Genomic DNA, 23466 nt, shown 5'->3' on the forward strand with positions numbered 1-23466 from the left:
CTAAGGAAACTTGACCGAATGCTACAAGGCTTTCAAAGTGACTAATATTTGCATATTCTCGTATGCATTATGTATTGTAGGTATCTCTAGGTCAAACTCTATCAAATCAGAGTATAGACAGTTGTGTATTATGCAAGTTTAATAGCTATTAGTGTTAATAGTTCTACAGACCATAAAATAAACTATATTGCATAATGAGACAAATATTTAGAAGTTACGATCGCCCATGATCCAATGTATGCGGCTTACAGAGTAGCAGAAGCAGTTATCTTATTCACAAATGCCTACACTGTGAAGTGAGTGTCGAATAATTTGGCGCGTAGATTCGTAAGAGGTAGTGCGTGATTGTAGGTCAGCTTTATGCTGGTCCAACGTCCAGCGGCAGTGTGCCAAGCACGGTCCGCGGTCCGGCGGATTTTCGCAAGGCTTCGCGGCGCCCCTCCGCTGCGTGGGCGCCACCGCGCAACCTGCCGTTCAGTTGCACCGCATCTCGCGCAGGCCCCGCGTCGCTGCGCGCCGTCACGACACCACAAATACTATGTGCACCAGACAGAAACGATCTATCAAATAGTGTTAAGTTACTGTTATTAAGTTTAACTAATGACTCTAGTGTTACGCAGGTGAGATTTTCCGCTCTAAATACAAGAATTATGTGAACAGTGATGTGCATGCGCAATCTTTATTTTTGTATGGCGCGGGAAACCAGAATTTATGAAAAGTCCTTTTTAAATGCCAAATATTACGTGAATGTCACCAAGGGAAGGTCAGACACTAGTTGTTCCAAGACATAAGGATTAAGGTTCGTAAGTAGGTAATAATCGAGTCCGTTAATAGCTCCCGACGGCGCAGCGATTGTTTGGTTGTCAGAGGTAAACATCGCTTGCGGTTTGTACTCGCTCATGTGTCTATGCAGAGAAAGTTCCTTACTAATGCTGTATTAAACTTAAGTTAACGTTTATCTCCTGTATTGTTTAAACTATTTACGCAAAACATTGTTTTAAATTCAAACTACATTCATCATGGTTGTTTTAAGGACGATTTTTTTTGCAAACTTTCAAAGTTTTTCAATACGTAAACATATGAATTTTATACATAATAGGTACGCCCACGACATCTTCCGTAACATGTGTAGTTAGGTATTGTGACACACAGCTAACACTTGCCTCGAGCATCAATACAAAATATAAAAACCGGCGATGACAAACATGAATCACAATTACATAAAGATTATGACTCACATAAGAAAACATGTTTTACCCTATAAGGACGATATAAGTACATACTTAAATAAATATGTACAATATCAATAAATATGAATATCATTGGTGGAGCAAAGGGGGAGGTTATACTAGTGTTGTTCACTTAATTTACTTTCCCTTTAGTTCATCCCGTGACCCCTCCACCACTTATTCCGATTAAGCATTCACTAATACTGTCTACAAATTATAGGCACCATAATATTTTGACATTTTCTAATTGTGTTTACCTCTAGGAACTGATCTACGTTAGGCGAATCTACTCACTAAGTAAATTTAAGTACCTACCTACCATACTAGCACTATAAACGAGGGCTAAGTGCTTGTGATTTGTGATAGACCTAAAATCTAAATGTTACCTATCTGTAGGTAGACTTCTAATTACAGTATAAATTCATGGTGTATTATGATGGCGGATCAGTGTGGTCAGCTACCAAATCCCGTGCCGCTAAGCTAAAACGGTCTTCCCTTGACCTTCCCTTGATTTGGATTTCAAATGAATAATAAAGGTTAGAGTTTACAGATTTTGGAAAAAAAATTGACAACTTTTTTTGCTGGCCGATCGCCAATTGATCCCATTGCTATTAAGAGATGAAAAGCTTGTTTGAGTTGTATGGGACCAAAAAATCCGGCAAGAAAAGCTTTCCAATTTTTCTTCATCATTAATCCAATTTCAAAGCGCAATTTCCTTGACGTAAGTATCTAGTCTGATGTAATCGTCCCTAATTTCATGAATGAACAAATAAATACACTAACAGTACGAATATATAATTATGTTCAACCGAATTTGTTTTAAATGTGCAAATGAATATCAATCATGCCATTAAGTATGCGTGTTCATTCCGGGCACGCATGGTCGTTCAGAAGGCTGTTCAAGTTTCCTTATAAAGACAGTAACAGCTGTTATAATGGTACCTCTTGCAAATCTCTAATCAATCCTTTAATCGGATCTCAGCCCTAATTAAGTTACTAGGTATGATAGGTATAGCATCTCAAACAACGAGAAAATGATTTTCAAGTTTTACATGTTTAGGACTTACACGATCGGCTGCCGACACGCTACCTATAATATTTATTTAACTGTGCAGTGTCTTCAAATGCTGATCACAAAACGGATGTTCAGGTAACCTGCGGCTAGGAATAAGCAGCTCTACTAGGTGATTTTTTTTTTGCTTTGGATACCTATAGATAGAGTTCGTTATTCTTAATATAATCGCCTACTGTGATGGGTATGTCCTAAAACAACTTTCTTGGACCCGAATTTTCTACTAAGGAACTACGAACTACACTAAGTGTAACGCATGCTATATTCTGACATTTCTGACCCCTATGACGCGACGGTGCTTTATTGTAAAGCCCTCTATACGAATGTTTGACCAGTATGAATAAGAATAGAAAATATTCAATTTATTCATGAGCCGTACGCTTTACGAATAAAATACCTATAATATATAAAACACAGAAAATAAATATTATATAAAATGTAATAACAGAACAGAACATAGGAAGGAGTGCCACGAAATGGTCAATTGGTCATCTCAGCTTGATGCTGGCAGCTTTCCAACGCTAATCTTTCTGTACCTATTATTATTAAGTACCTTATTTTAATAAAAGTCAGTTAAAAATTTTGCCAGCAACAAAGTATTATGTGTGTAAATAAATAAATAAATATTGGGGACATCACCGTATACAGATCAACTTAGCCCCAAACTAAGCAAAGCTTGTACTATGGGTGCTAAGCGACGATATAAGTACATACTTAAATAAATAAATATAAATACATATTTATATACATAGAAAATAAATGATCACCTACGTGATCCGATAATTGGCATCTTGGCTACATGTGTCATACGGGTCATTTTATCAGAATTTATTTTCGAATTTCAGATGGAAATGTTCTTAAATATGGTATGAAAACCCTTGTGTAGTTATTGAGTTAATAAATAGCCACATAATATCCTCCTAAGATGCAACTTGTATTTGTTTCAGAATGATGAGCTCACTCGCATTCCACATATTTCTTCTAAGTCTGGTCGCTCCAGCTGTTATTCAATGGTAAGTTTATATAAGCAATTATCACTTATTTTATGGCTATAAGTTAAATATCTACTATAAACATAATGTTATACTGCTATTAAAAAACCTTTTCAACAATTTTATGGCAATTGTGTTTTACGTTACAATGTTATACAATTATCACATACCTACCTACGATATACCTACATAACATATTCATTAATTCAAGCAGGTAGGTAACTGCTTGTACAGATGACAATCAATAGAGCGACACACATTGTAAATATAGTTACTATATGTATATGCATAGTTACGTAGCTTATGTGTTTATCGTGTATGTAACGAACAAACCATAACTCTAGTTCTTTGTGTGCTAAAATAACCGTTACGTAACCCTAGCTAAACACAGCAGTACCTAGTTCCCTTATTGCTCGATTTATTTTAAGTACCTATGTATGTCTTTAGTCTTAATTTAATCATGTTGTGTTTAAGCATTGAACTACAAACTGCTATGGCGTGTATAACGGTGTTTAAGCAATGTAAGTTACCAAATAATTGATGATATATTATTTCCTGCAGCATATCAGTGATAGGACCGCGAGTGATCCGGCCATACAGCGCGTATCGCGTAGCGGTCGCAGGCGGGCCTCGGGCCCAGAGCGTCTATGTGGCCGTGGAAGGCCGTAAGGCCAATGGAGAGCCCTACTCACAGGGGCGAGAGGTCCAGGTCCAGGCGGCATCCTCTAGGGTCGTGGATCTTGAGGTACTGACATGTTCTGTTACTTATATCATTTTGTCATATGTGGCATGTTGCACGTATCAAAATATATGTTTATTTTATCGCTGTCTACTGATAAGTGTACAGCTACAAGTATCAACTGAAATGTGGTTCTAACAATCCTCGTCATCGTCATAACAGTCCTTTATTTCCACCACGGAGCATAGATCTCTCTTGTCATAGTCCTATTAGTACGCCACTTCTCCTCTAGTCTCAACCAGAAGGGGCCCGCAATCAAATAATTATCTAAAACTTTCTTTTGTACCCTAGATAGACGACCCAGGACCCGGTAACTACGAGCTGATAGCGCAGTCCAGATCTGGCGCTCAGTTTTCATCGTCAGCACGCCTAGTGTACCAGCCCAGGAGCTTCTGTGTCTTCGTGCAGACCGACAAGAAGGTCTACCAGCCAGGCGACACCATCAAGTTCAGGGTCGTCGCTCTTGATAAGTAAGTTGAACTGTTTAAAGAGATTATTTTGATTTTGTCAGTTAGGGCTCGAGACGTCCACAGGTGACTGTAGGTCATCTTTAGAGCACATATTAAAGGCCTTTATTTGTGTGAATCCTAGGTAATGGATATTGTACATAATTTAAAGTGAACGAGACCAAAATTACTTTTAAGTAGGTATGTGTGTTGTTTGCCTGTTTTATGCAAGATTGAGTTTCCGAATTTATAAACCAACAATAGTACCTAGTGTTAGCCAATCGTATCTAATGAACAATGTTTCTTCGTATAAATTTCATCAGCACCGTAACACAAGACACTTTCGCTTTCGATACCCTCGCCGAAGAGAAGATGTCGTTTCAATCGCTTGTCTAAGTGCAAGCGTATGAAAAAAACACATTTCAACCAGTATAAATACATTCTTGTTTTATGAATAGCTTTCTCTGATCTCGAGATCAGAGATATACTGTGTGTTCGACTCGCTTGCACTTCATAAGCAATTGCAAGCACGGATAGAACGCGTAAGATTACGTGTGATTACCACGGTTATTGACCTCACCCGCAGGTACCTGCTGCCTTTGTCTATGCCGATAGACGTGAGCGTGATGGACGCTGGAGGCTCTCCTGTGAGACAATGGGGGGCTGTCTCCCTGGACCGAGGGATCCTCTCCGACGAGTTGGTACTGGCTGACGAGCCAGCACTCGGGGAATGGACTATACAGGTGAGGAAGTACAGCGGAAACATAGATAGCTATCGTGACTTTGAATTTAACACCCACTCTGTGATGACCTTAGATATTGTATTTACATGTGCATGTTTCAAGTATTATTTTATTGAGTATATTAAGATGTGAGATATGAATAGGTATGAACGCATAAGTAATAAATTAAAAATGTAGGGCAAACGAATTCATATATGTGTGTAGTGTACTTACTTACTTAGTAAGTAACCCTAATAGCAAAAAAAAAAAGTTAAAGTAAATTGTATAGTTCCTAGGGGAAAATGTAGTCCTAAGGCTACACTATCTCCCATTTAAGGTAAAGTACATCGTAATGTTAAACCCGGTATATCTTCAGCTTATCTCCGGCTAACTTTGACGACCTGTTGCATCATTTATTTAGCGTTCTTCTCATACGTTTATGTGACGCATTTTGTACGTATGTACAGACATAATTATGTATTAGTTTAAAGTCATATTGTTTATATTTTGTATTATTGCATGCTGTTTGTTTCCACATATTGTTTTAAACATACGTTTGGCTAATTCAAACGGATAAACCGCAACAAGTCGAACTTGTTAATTCACAATGCAAATTTCTCTCAGTGCAGATTTAAGATAAGATAACTTTGACGACCTGTTGCATCATAAAAATTACGTTTGTATCATAAGTAAAAAGAGATATAAAACAAATTGTATATTGTAGGTGGAGGTCCGTAACCAAGTGTACTCGCGGCAAATACTGGTGGCCGACTACGTGTTACCCAAATTCCAGATGGACATGCAACTGCCTAAAGAGGTGTTGTTCAGCGCCGGTCGGTTCACCATCAACGTCACCGCTAAGTAAGTAACTATAAGACCTGTTTTATCTAGCACTTGCATAATTAATCTGTTATAAATTAAGTCCGGCTGGATGATTAATTGATTCGAGTAATACTCGCTGACAAGTAGTGACAACTTCGCGGCTACCATCTTTACAAAACATGACTGCTCGTATAACAGTACGAGTACACTATACTGTGCCGCTAGGATAACTAGGTCCATGAGGAACTCTTTAATCTTATACTTTTAAACGAGCAATTCTTGTATATTTATTTATTTATTAATTTATTTATTTATATATACCGACGATCTCGGAAACCGCTCTAACGATTTCGCTGAAATTTGTTATGTGGGGGTTTTCGGGGGTGAAAAATCGATCTAGCGTAGCCTTAGATCCCGGAAAACGCGAATTTTCGAGTTTTCATGAGTTTTTCTTTCGCGTTAGTAAACGTAAAATATGGTCGTTAATTTTGCCGCGCGCGCATCGATTTCGCTTAGCTCAGTCGTACGAGGTCGGTCTAATGTACGCAGATAGATCGTAGGTGTCAGGGTTTCGAATCCCGGCCAGAAATTAAGTTTTTGTTTTTTGTCTTTTTTTTGTTTTAGTATTTATAAGAGTTTTTTTTTTATCTAAAGACGTGATATATTAAAATAGAACCGAGCGAAGCTCGGTCGCCCAGATATTAATACATAATAAGAGGTATTATACCTACATAAACATATAATCTCATTGTAAAGGTGATAATCGGTACGAAATGTGCCTACAGAAATGAAACTCCTTCGCCATACAATAGGTCTATTTATAAATCAATTTGTTCCTAATTTATTCCAGTACCTACTCAGAATAAAATAAACAAGAAAAACATCGTGGAATTTACTTTACTAGGTTAAAGTGAAAACAAACATCAATAATAACTTCCCATTGTAAACAAAGGAGTTCTATTTTCTCCGCGAAAGCTGTCAACAATGGTAACAATGATGGAAAACTGATTATTCAATGGAATTAGATTTTATTCCGATTGAATGTAGAGCTGCGACGAAGCGGTAGGGCTGGAGCTTTATTCGACATGACAAAACTGATGTTTCAAGTTGATTCTCCGTTGAAGTGGATCAAATCGCATGCTCTCGAATAGGTACAATCGTCAGTCGTTGCAATTTAGTTTGGAAAACCGTTTGGTAGTAATCAAACAAAACTTTTGTTACATTAGTTTTTCAATTAGGTAATTAATACCTATGTTTGGCTTGTACTTTTGATCGAATTAATAATCATCCAGTGTTGTTGATTGTGAAGTGATGCGACTTTGACAGTTCATCTGAGTCGAATAAGGCCCCAGGGCAACCTTTTGGCGCGGTCATTTGGTTTTTATACGTTTTATAGCGCTCCTCGGAATTGTGCAAATATTAGATAGCCTTAATAAATTAAAGCCGCGCAAAAAGCGGTTTGAATATAACTTTTTGCTGTTATTGTAATTATTTACGGATGGCATGCCATCATGTCCGAGGAGGAAATTAATTGCACAGATTTTTTTTTTACATACCTATGGATTTTATTAGAATCGGAGTAAGTTCTGCATAGCATTTGAAATGACAAAGTTTATACCTATTTTTCTATGAAAAATGGACGTTTCCTTACTTTTTTACTATTTGTTCTATTAGAGTTGGTGCAAAGTTAGACAATCATTTGTACCTAAGTCTTATTAGGTGTCTATTAGGGCCTCGGAATTCACCCTCAGATTTTATTGAATATTTTGTTAATTCCAGCCACTTCACCGGTTTACCGGTACAAGGAGAACTGACCCTATCCGCGTATGCAGTATTCTTCTCCGACATTCTCCAGCCAGTATTCTCGAATCCCGCGCGGAAGTCGTTGACTTCAACGGTAACACTGAAGTGACCTACGACTTAAAAACTGACCTAGACCTTGCAGAAGACGCGGCAAGGCCGTTGGTAGTTGAGGCAGTTTTGGAGGAAAAAGATACGTTGATAAAACAAAATGTCTCTTCAAGAATTCTTCTACTGAGGACGCCTTATAGACTGAAAGTTACTGCTCCTGAGTACTTCAGACCAATGTTACCATACACTGTCCAGGTAAGCAAAGCATACTTTCTTAAACTATTTAAATTAAAACCCCCTACGGCGGAACGAATTTGGGAATGGACCGACAGCTTCTGTTACCACGAAAGAAACTATAAATTCAAGGTTAAACTATCAGTTTGAACTTGAACCATTAAATAGCTAAAATATTCTTGATGTTTTTAGATCGAAGTGGTAGATCCATCGGGACAAATAATAGATGTGGACGATGACGTCACGGTCGAACGCTTGTGGGATGATGGAGCGCCGGTCAACGTGACGACAGTTCCATTGAAGAAAGGCTTAGCCACCTACACTTTGACGCCTGATAAATCGTATGCTGCTCTCACTCTTAACTTAGTGGTAAGATGACGACATAATAATGAATTCTAAATAAGATTGTGTGTTAAGGAGTAAACCTGATATTACATAAGTATAAAATTTTACAGATAAAATACAAAGAGGTTACAGAACGAGTGATCAATGTGATAAAATCTGCTGGCCCTAAAGGGCAATACCTGACGGTGCAACTTCTGACTCGGGATACCTTCGTAGGAGGCGAGATGCGAGCGCGTATTTCTTCCACCGAACGCATGGATCTGCTACACTACGCTGTTATAGGGCGTGGGGATATCCTTCTCGCCAAAACTATAGAGGTAAGTTATACTTCATCCCCATCAGGTTTACTAGTGTTTTTCAACACAGGTGAAGTCTTAACGTTTTTCCTGTCGTATCCAAGTTGGGCAGGACTATTTTTTGCAAAAGTTACAACCATCTGGCCAAAAGTATTTAACTGAACAATAATCGGCTGCACTTCAACAGCGTTACGTTGCTTCGACCGTTTATGTTACTTTGTTTTACAGTTGAGCCCTGCTCGCACAAGTGTAGACGTCTCCATACCGGTGCAAGCGCGGATGGCCCCTGGCTGCGTACTGCTGGCCTGGTATCCGCTTTTGGACTCCACCCAAGACATCTTACTGGCGTCAGCGATATATGCCCCGCAGAAAAATCTGCTGCAGCACAAAGTAACTATATTTTCCGAATATTTATAACGCTTTGATATTATAACATTAGCGAACTTTCCATTTAAGTACTCCTGTGTCGTACAATCCAGTAGTCAACTATTCAGACTGCTGACTGGACTTTCTATGTGGATTGTAACTATCTCTGTGTGGTTTCATAATGTTTTCAGAAAACTTTTACTGCTTAGCTTAGTTTGTGGTTGTGGTTTCAGGTATATCTATCAGTAGGCGGAGGCTACCGACCAGGTGGCGGGGTAGAAATGAGCGTGGTTGGCGAGCCTGGCGCTCACGCTGCCGTGCTAGCGGAGGACTCGAAGGCGGCCCTCGCGGGACTCTCCGGGGAGGATGGGCTCGGCAGCGGGCTTGACATGCACACGGTAAGAAGGAACTGGGATCCTCTTTTGTCTGAGGGTCGATTGTACTAAACCGCCTGTCACCAAATTTAGCGTTCGCAATTTTTTTTTTTGTATGGGAATTTTCATAGACTTCTGCTGCGTGACGTTTGCATGTCTGTTGACTGTGGTTGATGCAACTTGCCCTTAGTGTTTCTCGATGGCATCTGTAGCTACTGTTCTGGATCCACTTTTCGAAATCCCCCGAATCATGGTCGCGCTGATGGTATTGACTGGTCATCGCCAAACTTAGTAGCGTACCTTCTCTTTTCGATACATGGGCCTAGCCAAGATGACAATCGTTTCATTTATTTATGTAATAATATACATTTCTGAATTATTTATTGTAGGTACCACAACATACCTACAAATCTCAAGTTTCTTTGAACTAAAATGTACTGTTTTTTGTACAGATCGAACGAGAAGTAGAAAGCTTCAGTGGCTTGAAACATTCAATATTCAAGAATCATGACCATTTGCCAGGCATGGGAGTTGACCTGGGGGGCAACGCTACATTTGACGTGTTCACGGTTAGTAAATAAAATAACGTACATTTATCTTAGTTTTGATTAATGAATATGTATATGATCGTACGTTTTCATTTCAGAATGCAGGTGTAGTAATCTTAACAGATGGATTTGTAATGAGGAGTGATCCTAGAGGTAATGCAATTTTGTTTAATGATGATTTGATTCTGATAGATTTCCTATACATGTATAAGTCGTTTTACCAATGTATTACAATCTTAACCAACAGGTAAACCACCGCCGCTAAGTCTCCCAGAGACAGGCACCCGGCCTCCGCTAGCGGGACCTTACGCCTTCAGTCGCCTGCCTACTCCACCAACACCGCGCTATTACCTCAAACTCGCCCCTCAGCCTACATGGACGGTTGCCAACTTTTCAATCGGGTACGAAAATCTTGACCATAGCGCCTGCAATTCGTAATAATCTTGGAATACATATTTTAATAAATTTGTATATTACAATGCCATCTTTTTCTTTTAGCAATGACGGCAGGGGCTCTGAGAACCGAGTGTCTCCAACAACCAGTGGTAACTGGCTGGTAGGAGCGTTCGCGGTACACCCTGAGCTCGGTCTTGGCCTCGCTCCACCCCAGAAGTTCACCACCAGCATACCCTTAACCATAACAGCAGAGCTGCCGGCCAGCCTGCAGCGAGGGGAAGCTTTAGCGGCTGTTATCACGCTGAAAAGCACGCTGACTATTGATACAAGCGTTGAAGTTACTTTCCACAATTCAGAGCAGTACTTTGAGTTTGAACCGCTGGAGAATAACATTGATTCCACTAAAAGTGAGTCAATTCCGCAGTTTATTTTTCTCTGCTCAATTTATTCCTTCACCTTACTTAGTCAAATACAGAAATACCTTTCTATTACCCCTGTAATTGACGTGCGATGAAGGTAATTTTTCTTGGTTGAGCTTAGCCTATCTGCATCATATAATGTGAACTTGCAGAGATCGAGACGTACCGCCGCCTCCGAGTGTCGGTCCCAGCAGGAGGATCTGTCAGCACAGCGTTCCTCGTGAGCGCTACGCGGTTGGGAGAAGCGCCTATCATAGTTGAAGCCACGGGTGATGGAGTCTCAGCTTCGCTCTTCAGGACTATTGACGTCAAGGTACAGATGATGGAGATATATGTCCTCCTCTTAAGTATACCTACTATTGAAGATTAATATGAGGTTGAGTTATTAACTATTGTTTTAGGACGGTTACGAAGAAGAGATTTGGTCCTGGGGTCTGCTAGACGGGCGGCGAGGCGTGGCGCGTGCAAACGTCACAATGGATCCCCCGCCGGGTACGCGAGCAGGCCCAGTGTCGCTGCTGGCGGCTGGCGACCTGCTGGCCGCGGCGCTGCCTAGAGCACGCGCGGCACCCGCTCCTGCTGCTGACCCAGTGCACGCCTTGCGCCCGATGGCAGTGGCTTGCGTGCTGCTTGACTACTTGCAGGTTATTAGAACGACTTTTTGAAAGCAGTCTTAACATTTTACATACTCAAAAATCGGGTGAAATGTAATATTCCTTCATAATTCTACCCACGGTTTGAATCCAATTTTTAACGGGAATTAACAATAAGTCCAGCGCATAAGTATTCCAGAGTCCAGACTCCTGTACCAACATCATTTGCGTCAAAGCACCGTTACATAATCGCACCAGACGTACATATAAAATAATGTGATCCACCTTCTGTTATAGGCGATTGGCGAAGACGACTCAGCAGTGACGAGCGAGGCTCGTGCCCACGCCGCCGCCGGCTACCAGCGGCTCATGGCTTACCGCCGGCCGGATGGCTCCTTCGCTCCCGACACCAATGATGAGTCTACAGGAGACGTATGGTTAGTATAATTTACCCTTTGAAGACTTTATCCCTTTGTTGACTCTGTTCAATCCAAGATCCAATAAGAAGTGCGGTATAATATAACCAACGTTATACATCAAGCTCCAAGGCATTGGTAGGTTGTAACAACTTAAACTCATAACAGCTTGTTGATGATGACAGGATGACAGCTGTGGCGGCACGTTGGCTGGTCCGTTGCGCGCGCCACGTAGCTGTGGGCCCGGCGGCCGCAACGGGAGCTATTCGCTGGCTAGCCGATGCGCAGGGCCCTAGCGGCAGTTTCCGCGCTCCCGAACAGCGTCTCAACCAACATGCCCAGGAAGCTTTGCCAACTGCTGCTTATGCGTTGCTGGCATTCATGCAGGCGCAGGTGACTAATATAGTATATTCCTTGTGACCTTGACACAAACATAATGGGTGCAAGTCTTTTTCACATGGCTGTAAAGGTCATACAACCTATTTTAATGTAAATATATTCTCTAGGGCAACGACATATTCCTAAGGCGCGCCGTCCAACAGACTTCTGACTACGTGGCAGGATCGCTGTCTCCAGACCAAGACGCGTATTCCCTGGCGGTTTCGGCCGGAGCCCTCGCCGCGGCAAGACATCCGCAGGCCGCTACGGCGCTGGAGATGATGGATCGATACGCCAACGCTTCTGGTAATTATTACTGCTTGAGAGATTCTTGAATGTCGGTGTTAACAGACGTCTGACTTCGTTGTGGTTATGTATTTTCCCAAACAAGATGCGTATTCCCTGGTGTCATTGGAACTGCAGTTGAGATCTTTCCTTCTAAGTATAAAATAGTAGCTTGCTTTATGCAAACATAGCACTATAACAAACCATTAATGTACTTTGACGCATCAAATTCTTTGCTCATATTTGTACCTATTTATTCCAGGCACAACTAAGTTCTGGTCTCGCAAGATGATCGGCAACGAATGGCGTAACCCATGGCTGAAGGGCAACAGCTTGGAAGCCTCGACAGCGGCCTGGGGTCTCCGCGCCATGCTTTCGGAGAGATTGGTAGACGAAGCGGTACCCGTAGCCAGATACCTTATGCAGGCTCAGAGCGACTTGGATCCTGATGTGGTACGCTTTACTGGGAAAAGCCTTTTTATTTAATACAATACACACCAGTGAATATTTCTGATCCAGGGTTCTGATATCAGAGTTGCGCAAATACCTACATCAATTTAAATTTTTAGATACCTCTTACTCTTTTAAAAAACTTGTGGCATGTCAATTCACTCAGATCAGACCACTCTGGCACAAATGTATTGATTTGTAATAAGCTATCAACTAATAAGATTGAATTTTCAATTGAATCACTTTATTTTGTTTCAGCTGGATGCTCTAGCAATGTTTGCTAAGGAAATCAGATCTCCGAACAAACTTCGGCTGTCGGTGAATGTGACTGGATCTGAAGAAGCAAGACAGTTCAACATTGACGACGAAAATGCGCTCGTCATACAGACACAACTGGTAATTAAATACTTATTTATAAACTTGATTTCGTCAACCTTGTTTTGATTGCGTCAACCGCATTTTTATATTTAAAAAAAATGGTTTTTTGTACAAGTAACTTCGGGGTCATTTTAGTCGTGTTTTATAGAGGCATAATTCGTAACTGAACTAAAAATAAGGGACTTTTATTCCCAGGTCCGTGCAGCTCGTTCAGCTAGTGCAGTTACCGAAGGTCGCGGCATTGCCATCGTGGGACTCTCGACTAAAGGCAGCACCAACGTCACTGCAGCCTGGCCAAGGTTCAATCTAGACCCCAGAGTGGACCAGGTGTCTACTAAGGACCGCTTGCAGCTATCTATCTGTATAGGGTCAGTACAAATTCCCCACTTACCGACAAAACTTCTGTCCAAGTATATCGGAAATTAATTAGAATTTTATCTAATACGTATTTTGTCAATTTGTTGCAGGTTCGTCGCACTAGGTAACGAAACCGAGAGCGGGCTTACTCTGCTAACCGTGCGGCTACCCTCTGGGTACCTCGCCGACATCCACACTCTAACCGAACTGACGGTAAGATTTTCAACTGCTACTGTTACACCGACGAATTGGCGCCCAACGTGGGACTACATTAAATGTGTTATGCCTCTGCCATTTTTCACCTCCATTCTTCATTCGAGGGTAATACTAGAATTGATGATCTTTTTATACTGGCGCCCAACATGGGACTTCTAGTTTACTATTCTAGTAACATTCCAGTTGTATAACATATTCTAATATAATGTCCTATCCCCACAGGCTGCATCGCACGTGACAACAGCGCGACTGTCAGAAGGCGGTGCAGTGGTGCTGGCGTGGGTGCGTGCTGGCCGCTCTGAGCGCTGCGCCACGCTCGTCGCGCCTCGCGCCATCGCCGTGGCGCGCCAGCGGCCTGGAGTAGCTACGCTCAAGGACCTTTACGACTCTAGTCAGTTTTTGATTTCTTCACTACTTTTTTTTGCATTTATTTCCTGGACAAAGAAACTAACATGACTTGAATGTTGACGCTTTACCGAACCTTGATGGCACAAATAATGCTGTGCCGATTCATGTCAGGTGCAGTCGCATCATTATCAGTATTGTCGGTTGCCTCGAAATCTCATACTTTGAATCGGCGAACGTCTTAGACGAACAGCCTGTAGTATAGTGTAATTGCACCCTTCAGATCAGAAAGTGTACTGAACCATTATTTCCCTTTTTAGGGTTCCGTACCTCAAAAGGAAAAAACGGAACCCTTATAGGATCACTTTGTTGTCCGTCTGTCCGTCCGTCCGTCCGTCTGTCAAGACCCTTTTTCTCAGGAACTCGTGGAGGTATGAAGCTGAAATTTATATCAATTACTCAGGTCTACTGTCCCTTGAAGCTGTGAAAAAATCAAACTTCTAAGCCAACGCAATCAAAAGATACAGCCGTTTATGCCGCAAATTTTCGACACTTGCAAGGGAATCAAAACCTACAGGGTGCTTCCCGTGAACTCAGAATCTTGAAATTTGGTACGAAGCAACGTCTTATAGCATAGATAAAGGAAAAATTACGAAAACCATAAATTTTTAGTTACATCACATAATATATTTTTTTTTTTATAATTTTAACCTTACTACCCATTTCCTCATAAACGCGTAGAGGTATTAAATTGAAATTCATACCAAATACTCAGGTCTATAATACCTTTAAGCTGTAACAAAATCAAACTTCTATGTCAACGCAATCAAAAGAAACAGCAATTTAAGCTGCATATTTTGAAACTCGCAAGTACTCGCAAGGGAATCAAAACCTAAAGGGTACTTCCAGTCGACCTAGAATCTTGAAATTTGGCATGAAGCAACGTTTTATAGCACACATAAAGGAAAAATTCCGAAAACCTTAGGTTTGTACGGAACCCTCGGTGCGCGAGTCCGACTCGCACTTGGCCGGTTTTTTTTATATAATTGTATTGTCTCCTTCTGTGTCCCACATTTATGTCTGAGTCGTCTGAACTATTGTGTTCTCCTGAACGCCATTAGGATGTTTGTATTTCTTCTTTTTAGCCGTATCCAATTCTTCAGCAGACGTTTCTTTAAATGACTGGGTGTTATTTCAGGTCACCGGGCGCGCGTGTTCTTCCAACCAATAACGACGCACGCTTGCGACGTTTGCCGCGCATGGGCGTCGTGTTCAAGCGCGTGCGGCTCCGTGTCAGCGCAGCGCGCGGACACCGGCGACGTTGCCAGACCGCGCAGTGCCCCAGACGCAGCAGCGACGCACGTACTGGCACCCGTTGTATTGGCGTTCGCGGCGCTGCTATTAACACTTCTATGAGGACTGTTGAATAAATCCTTTGACTAACAAGACTCACCACAGTGACGAGAGGGCGAGGGACGTAAAGTAAGCTGTAGTAACTGCTATGAGTTATGCTCTGATACGGCTCCTTATCGGCGCAGCATGACGTCCCGGCGGTACTCAAAAGTCGATCTTCTATTATAGATGAAGTTAATAATCGTGTACAGCATTTGTTTTTAGACGAATTTAGCCGCAGGGACCTTATCATAAATAGATTATTTACTTTGCCAAACAGCACCAGTTTCAAATGTCCCAGTGAATCCTGTAGTCGGACGAAATATGTATACATACTTTTGTCGTTAAGCATAGGTATGATAGTATCGTAAGGTATACAACTATGTATGTATAGTTTCTTTCTCATAGACTTCTAATCGACTAATGTGATATAACGTAGTTAAGGGTAAATCACAGGTTTTACCAAAAGCTGTATAGATTTTGACTAATAATTAAGTTTAAATTATAAGATAGTATATTTAACTGTAAATAATTTATTAATGTATTAAATACAATAAGAATATGACTGTAATACTGGCAACATTTAGCAGTATTTGCGCTATTGTAAAGTATACCTACGAAGTCATATATTGATGAAAATCGCCGAATAGTTACAGTATAAAATTGATTAGGTACATAAAACATGATCATTTGGAAAACATCGAAATTAAAAGAAATCAAAAAAGTCTGGCCTTTTACTCTACAAAATTCCCTCCAAAATTAAATTATTTTGGGTTACATTTTCAACAAACTTGAATTAAGTGTGATTTCCCAACCATCAGCAATGTAGGTACCAACACTTCCAAAGCAGGAAAATCGTAGTATGATTTTTTTTTTTACTAACCCTCTTCATAAAAAAGTTACTGAACTGATTAGGTAAAAAGTGATTTCTCCCTTTCTGTCATGTTGACTTATGTATTTGTGAGAAAGGGACAAAACCACTTCCAATCAGTTCAGTAACTTTTTATGAATAAGAAGGGTAGTCTCTATTAGCAACCTTTTCCCTGTCTCTTTAAAGTATGCATATTAAGTAAGGTGTAGGTACTAACATAGTTATATCTCCATTTTCCTTATCATCCAGTGGAAGAAGCCCAGGATGGAGAAAGACATTGTCAGTGGGACCGCTGAAGCCCGGATCCACGCCCATAGACTGTAAAAAAAAAAACCAACCATGTCATATGTGTAGGTATACAATTTCTGACCGAGTGAAAGGTTAGAATTTACAGCTAAGAACTAAAACTGCAAAGAGAGACAGCTCTGACAACTATCGTGGAAAATTTCATTCACGAGAGATTTGTTTTTTCGATTGACAGAAGGTCCTTAATGATTTGTCCTACAATCGTCTTTCAATGCGCAATACCACCAAAGTTGAACATATAGTTGCTGATTATGATTAATCAAACATGATTAGTGTGACCAAGGACCATATAATACGGGACAGTCAAAGCCCATAAAAAAAAGCGTACCCTTAGCGTACCCCTGAAATGTATGGGCCTTTTAGGCTTAAAACTAGATGGCGCTGTTTCGCAGCCTGGAAGTGACCAAAATCATATTTTCCCGAAATATTTATGCGTGTTTTTATTTTTTATAAAAAATGACATGCTTCTTTATTTTAATATCATGAATATCAAGATATCACGTCAATACACATTTTGAAAAAAATAAACCACCACCCTAAGGCGTTTAATAATTGAGGGAAGGCATGGATAAATTCGCACACATCCAGCAGGCCTCCGTGGCGCAGTTGGGAGCGAAATGGCTCCGGCAGAGCCAGAGGTTGCATGATCGAGTCCTGCCCGAGGTGTAAATTTTTCCTTTAATTTAAAAATATGTAATATCGCTCGCAGACGTTTCTGCATGATAAAAAACTAATTTAAATAAAAAATAAATAAATTTGAGGTATAAGTAAGTATATCTTACTCGTAAGGGTCGTCGGAGATGTAGAAAGGCTGCGGCGTGGGCAGCAGCCCGCAGTCTGCGATGTACACTCTCCTCAGGGGCCGGTCGTCCACGTCTGTTGGCGTGTGCTCCAGCAGGTGCACGATGTTCTGCCCTTCGATCACCTGCACAGTTTATATGGAGACAGCTGAATTATGTAGGTAATGTGAGTGTGCAGGATTGGGCGGGTCTTCACAGAGCGAGTATCGTCGCGAAGCAAGCAATGGGGGCTATCGCGTATAATCACGCCTGTTTCCCAGAGTGGTAGGCAGATATCACGGATTTGCATTCACTACGATCCTGACTAACCACTTTCGCTTCACACACTTTCATAACGTTTTTCAGACACGCTGGTCGGTTTCGAGTACTTCTGACCTGGCCTTTTTGCAATATTTCGCCGATTTGGTCGAGGAAAATTCTTTAATTTACCTGTTGAAAAATGATATCCTTCGTGAAATTATTGCAAATATGGATTATTTGGCGATGAATGTGAACGCTTTGAAAGCGGAATTAAGAAATAGGCGCAAAAATATGATGAGAAATTATTTATAATGCATAATCTAGATCAGCCATACTCAAAGTGTGCTCCGCGGAACCCTAGGGCTCCGTAAAGCCTCTCTGGGGGCTCCGTGTGAATATTGGTAACAATGAGAAAAAATCGAAAATACACCTCTCCTCTCTAGTCGGATAGTTCAACACTTATAAAAATAAAGATTGCAACAAACTATTTTTGTTTTCATTTATTTAATTTAAGGGTTCCGTCAGATATTTTGATTTCCAAAAGGGTTCCATGGGAAAATAAGTTTGAGAACCGCTGATCTATATATTATTTATAGGTAATTAATCAATGAGATTTAAAACTTTGTTTCTGCCCCGATCTTATAAGTCGCCTATAACTTTGACAACTATATATCTGGACAGTGGTGCCAACTGGTGAGCAAAAAAACGATAGTCCCCATTCCCTCACGCGTCATATGGCTAATGTAGACGTTCCTCGGCCGATACAGCGTGCGCGTTGCCGGAACTTGCCTTGCATTGCAACGCTACTCGCTTTGTAGTGGACCCGCCTTATGATAAATTTCTTAATAGAAAGTAAAGTCTAAGCTAGACTACTTTTTAACTCATGATTGCTTGTCTTGACTAAAAAAATATTGAGTCTTACCCTCCCCACCACAGTGTGTATATTATCCAGCCAAGGTGTTCCAGTTGTTGTTATTATAAACTGACATCCATTTGTATCCTTTCCTAAAATTATGAAGATAAAATAAATAAATGTGCAATAAGGTCATAAAGGATGTTTTTTTTTTATTTGAAATGTGAACGGAAATTCGTCTTTATTAAAAATTAAGTGTTAGGACCCTTTAAACATGGAATATAGCGGGTGTGCAGAATGTATAGAAAATTAAATTACCTCTATTGGCCATAGAAACAAAGCCAGCCATGGTATGTTGAGTATCCAAGTTCTCATCTTTGAAAGTCTCGCCGTATATGCTAATGGAACCTGAACCATCATCAGACACTACATCACCTCCTATAAATACAAAAAATTAAAAGTTTGTTATAGATTGATTCACAAAGGCTGGCAGGAATGGAATGAATAATACTTTAATTTAATAAGCAGTGATCGGAACTATGGGAGCAAAACTTTAACAAAACTTGCTAAGTGGACATTACAGAGTGCTTACAGCCCCTGAAAATATTAATATCCTTATAGTAAAGTATTACAAATTTTGGATTCAGGTATAGAATCAAATTTAACACTGATCTGAAAATTATAATCTTGGTTTATTTTTTAATTTACGTCAGCTCTAAGGTTCTGTTAAAGTTTTGCTCCCATAGTTCCGATCACTGGGCGAATCAACTTTTTGACCGACTCAAATCTGTCCGCACATTCTTAACATAGTTGTGAAATTTCACCCTTCAATAATGAATTTTATTGGTATTTTTCACTTTACCCTGTATATTAAAACATAACCCTAACTGTTAAATCCAATAAACTGAAACTTTGTTCATTAGAAGTTCGATTTCTTGGTAACTCCAGAGACATTTTGAGTAACGCCAGAGACACCAAAAATGTCGGTCAAAAAGTTGATTCGCCCCACTGTTAATAAGTCATCGTCATCCTCCTTGCTTTACCCCAGCATTTGCCACGGCTCATGGGAGCCTGGGGTCCGCTTTGACAACTAATCCCAAGATTTGGCGTAGGCACTAGTTTTACGAAAGCGCCTGCCATCTGACCTTCCAACCTGAAGGGTGACTAGAACTAGGCCTTATTGGAATTAGTCTGGTTTCCTCACGATGTTTTCCGTGACCGAAAAGCGACTGGAAAATATCAAATGACATTTCGCACATAAGTTCCGAAAAACTCATTGGTACGAGCCGGAGTTCGAACCCGCGACCTCCGGATCGAAAGTTGCACGTTCTCACCGTTAAGCCACCAGTGCTACTGAGTTTACTTTCATTTAATGAGTATTAGCACCAAAAAGGTACAAAAGGAACCCTTATAGTGTGACTCTGTCCGTTTGTCTGTCTGTTTTTAAAGTGCAGTGGTAAAATGATGTACCTTGAACCATAAACCGTTTAATAATTCGGTTGAATGAGGTCCCTTTGTATGATTTTCCCTTAATTCCTTTAGTAGCCAGAACTTTGAAGTTCTTCACAGCTTTAGGAGCCAAGTCACCAAATAATCCAATTACTACCCTTCCTAAGGGCTTAGTCTCATCCTGTATATCCATGTACACCTGGTCAGTGACTCGAAATTGGCGTGTCTGTAAAAATATTACATCAAATGTTATATAAATCAAATTATCAAATATTAACTTACTAATTAGTTTCACCCACATACTTCAACCACATAAAAACACTTTGTAATATACAGAAAAAACAGAAATTTGTCATAGAAAAACATTATAGACTAGGAATATAACTAACAGTGAGTCACAAGCACTGTAAGGTTGAATCAATACTGGACAGTTGTAGAAGTATAGTAGCTAATTGGATAATAGTCTTACCATACACCTATAAGGAAGCCATACTTGGAGTTATGTATTACATTGCTGAAATCATTGTGCAATCCACATAAAAATTGTATACACAGTTTAGGTAATTGGATACAAATTTAAATTCCTAATTTGTGATAATGCTGCCATCCCAAGGAACTATACATATTTCCACTGTGGTTGCATTTTCATACACCGGTTGTTGAGGGGTGCTGCTGGTGGGAACCACCATGCGCCTTGTATGAAACTTCACATGAGATTTAAGCTTGTCACTCCGAGTGAACTCTTTCTTGCAGTCCAAAGTATCTCGAAAAGGGCACTTGAAATGTTTCTTTGCCTGATGTGATTTCATGTGCCGTTGAAGCAGATCTTTCCTAGCAAACTTATTATTACATATAGAGCATGAAAACTGTTTAGCTCCATGCTTTAACATGTGTGATGTCAAATATTTCTTCATGTGAAAACTACTGCCACATGTGTCGCACTGGAATGGTTTGTTTTTCCTATGAGTCTGCAAGTGTAACCTTAATCTTTTATCACTAGCGAAAGTACTATTACAATGGATACAAACTTTCTTGTGGTTTTCTGTCAGCAGGTGCAAAGATAGTTTTTCTGGATTTTTAAAGACTGCATCACACTGTGCACACTTATGCTTTACAATAACTGTATTTTTCACTGCTTTTTCAGGGATCACATGAGTTTTATGATGTGTAGCTATGTCCTCAAGAGTATTAAATACTTGGTTGCACACATGACATATGTAAACAGTTGTTTCATGGCTACTAGAGACATGTTCGAGCAGATCATCAATGTTAATAAATAACTCAGTGCAATGACTCTGAATACATTTAAACTTTTTATGACCCACATGCTTTTTTAAATGAAGTCTGAACTGACTGTTATTTGGTAATGTTACACCACAATAAGCACAACAGTAGCTTAGGAGCTCAGATTCTGCAGATTTTGGAGTTGTCTCGGTCAGACCATCAGGCCAAATTTTGTGAGAGTTTATATGCCTTTGTAAATGGGAATTTTGGAGAAAACATCGGCCACAGATGGGGCATTGATAAGATCTATCACTATGAGTCTTAAGATGGGCCAGTAATGACTTATTATTGGGAAATTTTCTTTTACAGAAACTGCATTCATGGGAACCTATTTCTGAGGGTATTCCAAGGTTCTCGGAAGCTGACAGATGTGATTCAGCATTGTGTGATAATTTTGTAACATTTTCACATGATGAACCCTCGGTTACGGCAGGTTCATTCGTTTTATGTACATCAACGTTACATTTTAACTTTTTATGGTCTAAGAAGACTTGCAGAGAATGAAAGAGATAATTACAATTACCACAAACAAATATATCTTCACTGATGGAATCAAGAACCACTATTTGCTCCATTATTAAATTAAAACTATTTCTTTTATCATCAAAATAAAATCATTACAAATATTACAATAAATAAAGTAAAGACGTCACTGTCAGTCATGGATCATGGTGTCAGTAGGAACATAGATTTAGATATATTAAGCTAGATTGAGTTGTTAGGCCAAAAAGTGTGTCCACATGAGAGGATAAAGCTAGGAACATACTACGCGGACGTCCGTCGTAAATCGACCGCGGGCGGGAATCTGGACAATGAAATTACACATAACCGTGCAAACTATCGGTCGACGGACGTGGACGTGGCCTTGAGCGCATGGACGTCCGATCGAAATCTGGCTCGCTGGATGTTTTGTTCTGTGCACACTGATCGGTCGCGGTCGCGGTCGATTTACGACGGACGTCCGCGTAGTATGTTCCTAGCTTAAAGTTGGGGCTGGTGAGTGGTGTCCCTCTCGCACTTATTGCCACTGTCAAAATCATTTGGATGACGTCATCACTGTCATAATTTGGGGATACCAGTCAATATTCAAAGTTACTACCAAATCTACTAATACCAGTTAAAGGTTTTTTTTAATTGCGCAAATCTTTGGTTTTATGGCTTTATAATAATGGCTTACCAATTCGTTACAAGGTATTAATACCCTTGCCTCGATATAATACAAAAATAATTTAAGAAGTTTGTAAACTTAGTTATCATACAGGTAAAAATACTACTAATATAGTAATCTCTTTAACACTGGTCACACGTGCGAGAGGGACACCAGCACCAACTTTGACCCTCTCATGTGGATACACTTTTGCTAGTCTGACAAGAACGCCTTCCTGCACTAGTGATAAAGTTCAATTTAGTATGGCAAAAAAAGTGTGAGTTCAGTCCCTATTGAAAGTCCATGAGTAGGAATGACTGGAATGACCATGGACTTTCAATAGGGACTGAGCTCACACTTTTTTGCCATACTAAATTGAACTTTATCACCGATGCAGAAAGGCGTTCTTGTCAGACTAGCAAAAGTGTGTCCACATGAGAGGGTCAAAGTTGGGGCTGGTGTCCCTCTCGCACGTGTGACCAGTGTTAAAGAGATTACTATAGTAGTAGTATTTTTACCTGTATGATAACTAAGTTTATAAACTTCTTAAATTATTTTTTGTAAAGTTCTCACTGGTGACCGGGGATGCTGGCGTACGTGAGAACTTGATTAACAACTATTGAAAAAGGCTGAAGCACATTTTATGTAATATTTTATTTTTGTTCTAATACAATAAATATGTTAATGTTATTTTGAAGTGTATCTTTTGACAAACCAGTTTTTCTTTACTTAAATTATCACTATGGCAACGAGGCCATAGATGAATCCTGTTCTCTGCAAAGAACATAAACAAGAAGGTATGTCAGGTATAGCATAATACCTTGTAACGAATTGGTATTATGATTTATGAAGCCA

The 23466-nt window shown here is 40.1% G+C and overlaps 2 protein-coding genes across 5 annotated transcripts; one reads left to right on the top strand and one right to left on the bottom strand.

The window, feature by feature from the left end:
* Window positions 1–407: 407 nt before the first annotated feature.
* Window positions 408–16489, top strand: LOC125227283 (CD109 antigen-like). Its single transcript, XM_048131546.1, is given in 27 exon segments — window positions 408–620; window positions 3249–3314; window positions 3855–4038; window positions 4324–4502; window positions 5065–5221; window positions 5925–6061; window positions 7802–7902; window positions 7905–8128; window positions 8300–8476; window positions 8563–8769; window positions 8977–9138; window positions 9348–9512; window positions 9941–10057; window positions 10135–10189; window positions 10284–10437; window positions 10535–10839; window positions 11004–11164; window positions 11253–11495; window positions 11742–11881; window positions 12046–12253; window positions 12367–12544; window positions 12786–12976; window positions 13232–13369; window positions 13547–13719; window positions 13819–13921; window positions 14147–14315; window positions 15468–16489. Coding segments are annotated over 27 exon segments (4332 nt in total). The 5' UTR covers window positions 408–600; the 3' UTR covers window positions 15686–16489.
* Window positions 16490–16676: 187 nt separating this feature from the next.
* On the bottom strand, window positions 16677–22094 carry LOC125227286 (peptidyl-prolyl cis-trans isomerase, rhodopsin-specific isozyme-like). Of its 4 annotated transcripts, XM_048131558.1 has the most exons (7): window positions 21988–22078; window positions 20650–20694; window positions 20202–20406; window positions 19050–19169; window positions 18801–18883; window positions 17621–17763; window positions 16677–16850 (listed from the first exon to the last, which is right to left on the bottom strand). In XM_048131558.1, the coding sequence occupies exons 2-7, from the start codon at window positions 20650–20652 to the stop codon at window positions 16754–16756; spliced, it is 651 nt and encodes a 216-aa protein (XP_047987515.1). In that variant the 5' UTR covers window positions 20653–20694; window positions 21988–22078; the 3' UTR covers window positions 16677–16753. The 4 variants fall into 4 exon arrangements, with proteins under 4 accessions (XP_047987515.1, XP_047987516.1, XP_047987514.1 ...); XM_048131559.1 differs by lacking the exon at window positions 20650–20694 and having other exon boundaries at window positions 21988–22094; XM_048131557.1 differs by lacking the exon at window positions 21988–22078 and having other exon boundaries at window positions 20650–21964.
* Between the last annotated feature and the right edge of the window lie 1372 nt (window positions 22095–23466).

Source organism: Leguminivora glycinivorella, chromosome 6 (assembly GCF_023078275.1).
Source record: "Leguminivora glycinivorella isolate SPB_JAAS2020 chromosome 6, LegGlyc_1.1, whole genome shotgun sequence".
NCBI lineage: Eukaryota > Metazoa > Arthropoda > Insecta > Lepidoptera > Tortricidae > Leguminivora > Leguminivora glycinivorella.

What these genes read in the sequence shown, in the direction of transcription:
- LOC125227286 (XM_048131556.1), bottom strand. Translation starts at nt 20,546, where the DNA reads ATGTTTTTCTATGACAAATTTCTGTTTTTTCTGTATATTACAAAGTGT. An exon ending in AGTGTTTTTATGTGGTTGAA is followed by an intron (nt 20,407 to 20,483) that starts GTATGTGGGTGA and finishes ATATTTTTACAG; the next exon opens with ACACGCCAATTTCGAGTCAC. An exon ending in TAAACGGTTTATGGTTCAAG is followed by an intron (nt 19,170 to 20,201) that starts GTACATCATTTT and finishes TTGTATTTATAG; the next exon opens with GAGGTGATGTAGTGTCTGAT.